This window comes from Suillus subaureus, assembly GCF_016647635.1.
Source record: "Suillus subaureus strain MN1 chromosome Unknown BJ212scaffold_47, whole genome shotgun sequence".
Taxonomy (NCBI): domain Eukaryota; kingdom Fungi; phylum Basidiomycota; class Agaricomycetes; order Boletales; family Suillaceae; genus Suillus; species Suillus subaureus.
In genome coordinates this window covers 192,651-201,125 of record NW_024538603.1, presented here as the reverse complement: position 1 = coordinate 201,125, position 8,475 = coordinate 192,651, and the positions used below count along the sequence as shown (strand labels likewise).

Below are 8,475 nucleotides of genomic sequence, written 5' to 3'. Positions count from 1 at the left end.
ATTTGTGTGTTCTATTTGGGTTTGCAACTTCATATAGACCACAGATGTGGTTGAAGTCCATATGAAGTTCTCCAGTGGAATGTTATATTAGTTGGGCACTGGGTTACAGCAGTGATGAGCAGAGGAGCTGGGGTGAACAAGCATGGGTGGTTTATATTGGTATATTTCATATTGTATGTTGAAGTGCATCAATTTCAGTACATTTGAGTGAAAGAGAGAAAGATACAAAGAGGACATAGTTATACAGAGATGTACAGAATTCTATTGTTGGGTGTGAAATGAATAATGTATTACAGTGGCTCAAAAAAGTGTCTGAATGTTTATGCATTTTTAAGTAATTGGATAATAGCAAGCCAGCACCTGAGTACAATATAAGGGCATAGGGACAAATCTAAAGGCTTGACATCATAGCTATAATCTGAGGTTTTGACAATCACCCATGCATCACCCCAGACAAGGATAAGAGATGCCATACCACAGACCATGATTATATAGGATTTTTGTAAGTAGGTTTGCTTTTGGTACAGGTATTCTAGCCATTTTCACAATATCAAGTCTCATGTACACCCCATTCTAGATGCGCAAGTCATAACATCTATTGATATATATATTTGATTTTAAGGGTGCTATCTTTAACAACCAGTGGGATTAAGTGCTGATAAATGTATATACATTACATTAATGAATAGAAGTAATGGTGAAAACATGAGGCACTTTAGGGCAGGAGGAAGACAAGTGAGTTAGATGCATGTGTGTAATCAGATGCGACATTGTGCAACATATAGTGATTTACATACCACCAACATCAACTTATCAACATGCCCCACAAATCAAAAAACACAGCTGATGGTGGTGTAAGTGCCATGTGATTGCAATGCCAATACAGGAACTGATGTACCCTAAATGAACATCATTCTAGAGCAATATGTTTAAGTTGGACACACATCCTGTGTAAGCAGCATCACTAAATGATGATCTTACACATGAGAACCAAGAGTTAGATATTGCAGTGACAAAGGTGAAAATCAGAATTGGGAAAATCAATATTCTTGAGATTGCGAATAAATTGCAATTTGGTACTTACAATGACAGAGCACAAAATTTGAGTGAAGTGAACAAGATGATTATATTATTCAAGAAGCACAGACAACAGTGGTACAAGGAAAGCAATGCTCTCATGATTGTCATTGCATCAAGTCATCTCCATGCTGGCCAGGAGTTGAATGGGAGCTGGAATGATCAGGAGAGTTTGAATGAGATGAAGTTTGTCAACAGGAAGCCACTGATACTAGCATCAGGCCAACACTGGGTGGCCACACTGAAAAAGATGGTGCAGGCCTTCATTGATGAAGAAGCCATGCTTGAGAAGAGGATCACACACATTGAGGGGGTGAAAGACCCCAGTGATGATTCAGTGACAGAGCACATTGAGCTATGGAACTGCCTTGCCATAGTGAAAGGTGAACATTGAGACCTTGGAAACTGGGCCGTTATCCTGTATAACCAAGGCACATCATGTACAATATACTAGTGGTCTAGTTGTGCATCTAGAGTCATATCTAGATGTGCAGGTATGTTCCCTGTGCATCTGGACATGAGTCCAGATGTGCAAGTATACACACCTGTGCACATGTTATGTGTGCATCTAGATACAACTCTAGATGCAGGGACTTAGTGTGACATATGAAACTGACAACTCACCAAATATCATTGATGCCAGAATGGGTAACCTTGGCTTGCACCTAAGTCAAAATCAAACCTTGCACATATATGCCAAGACACAAGAGGAGGAATTGGTGTTGAAATTGCATGATTTTTATGATGTCTACCAAGAGGAGGGCAAAGACACTGCCTTGGAGCTGATCCAACAAGAATATGAGAAAGGCAAAGATGACAAGAATTTGAAACTAATAAAGATATGGAAAAATGAACAGCTTGTTATTACATTGATGTGTGACATCCTCCTGATGGGGGCACATTATCAACACCAGAGTGAGCTATTGGTCCACTGGCTGTTGGCCAATATCTCAGTGATCATGGGGGTATGTAAACATTATTTCTGAATTGCACGAAGTAATAAATGACATATTTACAGATCTATACCATATACATGAGGTGCAGCATGAGCATGCTTTAACAACTTGCATCAACAGATGAATTCCCATCTTATCATGAAGTATGCACACTCATTGAGAAATCTCAGGGGAGTAAGGACACATGTGAGTGGGTGCGAGAGTTGCATCAGAAGATACTCTCCAGCATGGCTGGTGAGTTCAAGACATTCATTCCCTATATCAAGGGGATCAATGAGTGAGCTGTGACATGTTTCAACATGTACGCTGGTAAACTTGGCACAGACACATAAATCTATGTTGCTGCCCTTGATAAATATTCCTGTGACATCTTGAGGCTCCTTGAGCATGGGCTGGGCCAGAAATCAGAATCAGAAGATGACAAAATATGGTCAGACCATGTGCTTGCACGCACATACATATACTTGTTGTCATTGGACATGATCCCAATGCTGTTGATGATGGGCATGGTGATGGACTGGGTGTGGAAAGAGTTAGATGATGTGAAAGAGGGTGATAAAGAGGTACAGAAGTCTAATTTGTATGGATGCAAAAGATCCTTACAGTGCATTCAGGTGTCCCAGTGGTATAAGGCCATGAGCGACACTATGAAGATCTCTTGCCCCCACACACACACCATTAACAACTACATGGAGGCATTGTGTTATGATCAAACTAAGTCTGCGGTGAGCAAATGAAGTGAGTGAGTAACATAGAACTTGGATTGGGGCTCGCACCAAGCCTGCTGCAACCAGCAAGCATTTGTAGGTATGAGTTCATAGCAATTGATCTAGCTGCAAGGGCTATGATCAATTATTGATGATTATGATGGCAAGTCATCAATCGTTCTCTTCACAAGGCTAGAGACATTGGCAGCGACAAGATCCAAGGAAAGTACTTGCTAAAGAGGAGAGCTTGCTTAGGGCTCAAAGGGTAGGCAGTATGAACCAAGTAGATTCAAGTTAGAGAATACAAGTGCTACCCATAATGTATATATACCATTGGAAGGGATAATGGCAGGTCTGCTGTATCAGTGGTAAGGGTAGAGGGTGAGTTGAGTCACAACAAGTCAAGATACCAAAGTACAGTGGCTCAAAAAACTGTCCACATGTTTTGACATTTTTCACTATCTATGATATTGTGTGAGAACAAACAAATGCCTCAAGGACATGCTTATAGCACATTGTAGTATGGCTTCAGGGCTTTCATTTGAGCCCTACACCAGTGGGAATTGGTGGAGATATGGTGGAGATACAAGGCTCACAAAATGGTGACTCATGCAGACAGTTTTTTGACTCAAGTATTTTACAATAATAACCAGGTATTCTAGTATTTTGTATGACCTCCCTTGGCTTTAATTACTACCTCTATCCTTCTAGGCATACTCTCAATTAATTTCTGGCAATCCTCAGCTATGATCTTCCCCCATTCCACTGCTACTCTCTCCCAAAGCTCCCATACTCCTTTAGGGGGTTTTCATAGGCTTGAAGCTTTTTCTTGAGTGTTCCCCAGAGATGTTCAATGACATTGACATCAGGAGACTGTGCTGGCCAGTCAAGAACATTGATGTTATGTTCTTCAAACCATTCTTTAGCTCTTCTGGATGTGTGCTTGGGATCATTATTCTGTTGGAAAATGATATCTTCTTCATCAATCCCTGATTCTGCCAAGCTAGGCAGCAAGTGGTCATTTAAAATGTCCACATACTGCTCAGCATTCATCTTCCCCTCAACCTCAGCAAGCATTCCCACACCATTCCATCCCATACAGTCCCATTAACCTCTCTGTCTGTTAGGCCATCTCCCTTCTTTTTCCATACATATACCTTCTCATCTGACCCAATCCTATTGATTTTGGTCTCATCTGACCATATAACATGCTTCCAGTCCTCTACAGTCCAGTGTTGATGAGCTAAGGCAAAGGCTAGTCTTCTCTGCCTATGTTTGATGGAGAGAAGAGGCTTTTTCTTCTTTGTTACTGCCTTGAGATGAGCTGCCTTGAGAACATTCCTCACAGTTTGTGAAGAGACAGGGGTAGTGATGGGGCAGGGGGGGAGGGTGCCACAACTCTGAAATATGATTTTTATGGAGGAAATAAGCATTGCCATCACATTCAGATGGTTAAATAGCCTTGGTCTCAAGTTCTATTTGAAGCCGGCCAAGTCACATGGAGGCTGAAAAAATCAATCATTTACACAAGCAAAAGTGGTCAATTCAAACACAGGGAAGCAACTTTGGAATACAACCTTGACAGATCAAATGGTTGTTGCTGCTGGATATATATTGGTTTAATCACCTCAGTAATTAGTCTGAGACCAATCCATGCAAGTCATATGAAGGCTGAACAGTTGACCTTGGGATGGTTTATAACTCTGAAGCATGATTTTTTGCACCAAACAAGCATTGCCATCACATTTAGATGATTAAATGACCTGATGTATCAGGTTCCATCTGAAGCCAGGCAAGTCAAATGGATGCTGAAAAAATCAATCATTGGGTAGGCAGCATTACAGGGGTGACACTGCTCACATAAGCAAAAGCGATTAATTTGGACACAGGTGGGCAACTTTACAACAACTTGACTTTGATGCATCAAATTCAAATTGTTGTTCCTCCTGGTTCAATTGCTTCAGAAGTAAGCCTGAGATCAAGCCATTTGAATCATACAAGGGCTGAAATTTTGACTTTGGGTGAGGGCCTTGGCACAACAGGAATTTATAACTCATAACTCATGGCTCATGGCTTTGGAACATGATTTTTTGCACCAAACAAGTGTTGCTGTCATTTTCAGAGGGTTCAATGACTTCTGGAATGAGTTCTATCTGAAGTCAAGCAAGTCAAGTGAAGGCTGAAAAAATCAATCTCAGAGGGTGAAGCATCATGATGGGGCAGTCAATTTTTGAACACAATTTTTACACATGAAATGGGCATTACCACTAGATTTATATTTTTCAGTGACCTCAGAAACAAGTTCAAGATCATGCCATATGGGTCATATGAAGTCCAGAAAAATCAGTCTTAGAGGGAAAGACAGCATGACATAGGTGGTTAACTTTAGAACATGATTTTTTGGACAAACTGAGCATTTCCAGTGCATTCAGATGGTTTTATAATCTTGAGAATGAGTCCTAATTAAAGTTGGATGACATGTACAAAGGCTGAAAAATCAACTGTAGGGTGAGGGCCTCAACACAACATGGAATTTATAACTTTGGAACATGATTTATCTGAAACGATGAGTGCTGCTGTTGGATTTAAAATGCTCATTAACCCATAAAACAAGTTCCATCTGAAGCTGGGCAAGTTGTGTGAAGTCTGGGTGCAGTAGGCAGGAGGAGGTAGCACGACTCTGGAACATGATTTTTTTGGACCAGATGAATGTTACCATTGTGTTCAGATAGTTTAATAACCCCAGAAGCAAGCTCTGTTTGAAGTTGAGCAAGTCATATGAAAGCTCAAAAAATCAATCATTGGGTGAGGCAGCATGACAGGGGTGACATTGCTCACATGAGCAAAAGCGGTCAACTTGAAGATAGGTGGACAATGGCTAATAATTTGGACTCCATTTATGATGGACAAATGACCACGTTTGGTGGTAATGGATCACAGGTGTATCACAGTCACTAAATGGGATTCCATGACAGCCTTCACTCTTGGATCAGCCAATGGGAAAACTGTGATTCCTTACATCCACTCACTAGGCTTTGGGATGGCATGCTCAAAAATTGAGTGAGACATAGATGGAAAGAAGAGGAAGTCTTTCTGACTCCAGGACAAGAAACCATGCTCCAGGAGCTACAAAGTGAGCTGAAGAAGCTACAACTAGTGACTGCTACCAAATCACCCATTCTTGCTGTAGAGGCAGAAAGAGGTCCGGAAATCCATTGTATAAGCAGCAAGAATGGGGATGTAAGCTAAGGGATGTGAAAGTAAGTGAAGCCTCAAGCCTTGCTCTGACTAAGCAAGTGAGGCTTTTGGATGAGCTGCTTGCTTTAATGGCACAATTTGATTTACATTGTTCAATTACCTTGGGAATAAATCTGATATCACACAATGCAAGTCATATGGAGGCTGATATAACTGATCTTTGAGTGAGGCAGCACAACTGGGAGTGGCAAACTTTGGAACATGGTTTTTATAGATGAGATGAGAACTTCTGCTCCATTTACATAGTTCGATGACAATAGATAAAATGCAAAGATCAAGTCATAAGCACAGTTTATCTACTCAAGTTGCCTGTACTGATGTAAATACCCCTTGGTATGACAATGGGTTTTTGCCCATTTGAGCTCTGTAGTTGAAAAAGACTTATACCAAATGGAGTCCTGGGGTGAGATTCACTTCAACCAGGTAAATCCTTCCTGATCATGCCAGGGCTTAACAACTATCTTATCTCTGACTTGGAACAGCATTCTCCCCTCCTTGTTCCTATTTCTTGAGCCAGGGCCTAGTTAGAGACACTTTAGGGTCAAGCACCACCTCTTTAGGCATAGCAACTAGGTGGCCAAAGACCAAACATTAATCTTCCCCTCTACAGATTTGTTGTTTACCATACCACTATCAGTAACACAACAAGAAGAGAACTAAAACAATCTTCTAATGTTGGATGTCTTCCGTCATCCATGAGGGTCAAACCATTGTTATTTTCCTTTGTACATGGAGCATGCAAAACTTGAGGGACACCCACAATTGTCATATCCCACAATCCAGACCCACATTCCATCATATTCCCACGCCTTCCAAGCCTATGTCTGGACCACACTTCATATCCAACTCATTCCCAGATCCCCTTCCGCTGTGTGCTCCACACCTCAGCAGGATCGACTATGCTCTGGATTTACCCCTGAGCTCTGGACCATCGGATCTCCACTGCTAGCCTGAACCATAACCCCCTGTCCCATCCACCCTATGTACACTCCATCCAGCAAGACATTCGGACTTCACCTTGTCTCAGATTCCGGACTCTATCCACCTTCTCATATCCCGGTCCTGTATCCACCTTGTCTTCCAGATCCCCAGATCTCCAGACCTATTCCCACCCTCTGTCCAATATCCTGTGCCTATCCCCATTTAGGTATTCTCTGCTTTCTGGCTTTCGGTTACCTCTTCTTCCATCTTGCTTATTGATCCTTGTATGAGTCTTCATCTCCGAGTTCATTTACTTATGTTCCATCTTACTTACTAATGTGTTTCCACATGCTCATACATAGCCTTGCTCCTTTGCTTACTGATCCCCTCAGATGCTGTTCAGTATATAACCCCTGTAGATACTCCTGTAGTTCCTTAGTCTGAATATTGACTTAGACTTGCCCAATCCTCTCTCAGACTTTGGTCCACCTAAGTCTGTCCTACCCATCAGGCCTAGGGATTGATTCCCTAGGCTGGAGCTCCACCTTTCTGGCACTTACCCTCTTTCCGAACTTAGGTCCAATCCCTGTCTCTCTCACTCTACCTTAGGATAGTCTACCTCTGTTTGTTTCTATATCAGACTTTGTCCAATGTAGCCCCTATTCCTTCCGGACCTCCGGACCTCCTGTCCCTTGTACCTCCAGGCATCCTGTCCTTTGGACATTCCATCTCCTAACCCTCAGACATCCTGTCCTTCTGTCCTCCATCCTCCTGTCCTCCTGTCCTCCTGTCCTCCTGTCCTCCTGTCCTCCTGTCCTCTTGTCCTCCTGTTCTCCTATTCTCCTGTCCTCCTGTCTTCCTGTCCTCCTGTCCTCCTGTCCTCCTGTCCTCTTGTCCTCCTGTTCTCCTGTCCTCCAGTCCTCTGGACCTTCAGACCTCCTATCCTTCCATCCTGTTTCCTGTAGAAGTATTACCTTGCAGTGGGAACTCTCCTGAGCACTTCCTGCATTCCTCCGGAACTCTCCCACGCTCCTCCAGATGTTTCCCACGCTCCTCTGGAAGTCCTCTAGTGCTCTCCAGCAGAGTAGCCAGCCTCTGGAAGTCCTCTGGACTTCGTTGGACCATCATCAGACCTCATACAAAATGGAGGGCACATACTCGGGTAAGGGGCACAGCGTACGAGCTGAGGCCAAGCCCCTCTAAGTCAGTCTCTCTCCCCCTTGAGCAACATGGTTCTTAACAACAATAAATAAAACAGGACATTGAAGGGAGTGGAGCAAATTAACTTGGTATCACAAAAATAATTTGGGTCACACAAAATTATAAAGTTTTTCTGCCCAGCAACAGAGAAATGACTGTGCCAATGAGCATGCCAGCATTTTCCCGAATCGCCAGAAGCTTAGTATGCATCTCTGAAGATATGCACCAGCCTCCAGGCTCTGAAATGCCCCAATCACCACCTAGAGGCCAGGCAGTGGCAATCCAACTGCCATCCAGGAACAGTCAAGTATTTGGCTGCTCACTGGCAGGAATGTATAGTTGGTACGGCCTCAAGT

The 8,475-nt window shown here is 42.8% G+C and overlaps 1 protein-coding gene across 1 annotated transcript; it reads left to right on the top strand.

Moving 5' to 3' along the window:
* Positions 1–818: 818 nt before the first annotated feature.
* Positions 819–3,009, top strand: BJ212DRAFT_1303720 (uncharacterized protein; the record flags this gene model as incomplete). Its single annotated transcript, XM_041333467.1, has 8 exons — positions 819–854; positions 989–1,460; positions 1,552–1,571; positions 1,662–2,042; positions 2,204–2,310; positions 2,410–2,596; positions 2,648–2,758; positions 2,932–3,009. 8 exons carry the CDS (start codon positions 819–821, stop codon positions 3,007–3,009), a joined length of 1,392 nt encoding a protein of 463 aa, XP_041187715.1.
* Positions 3,010–8,475: the final 5,466 nt, after the last annotated feature.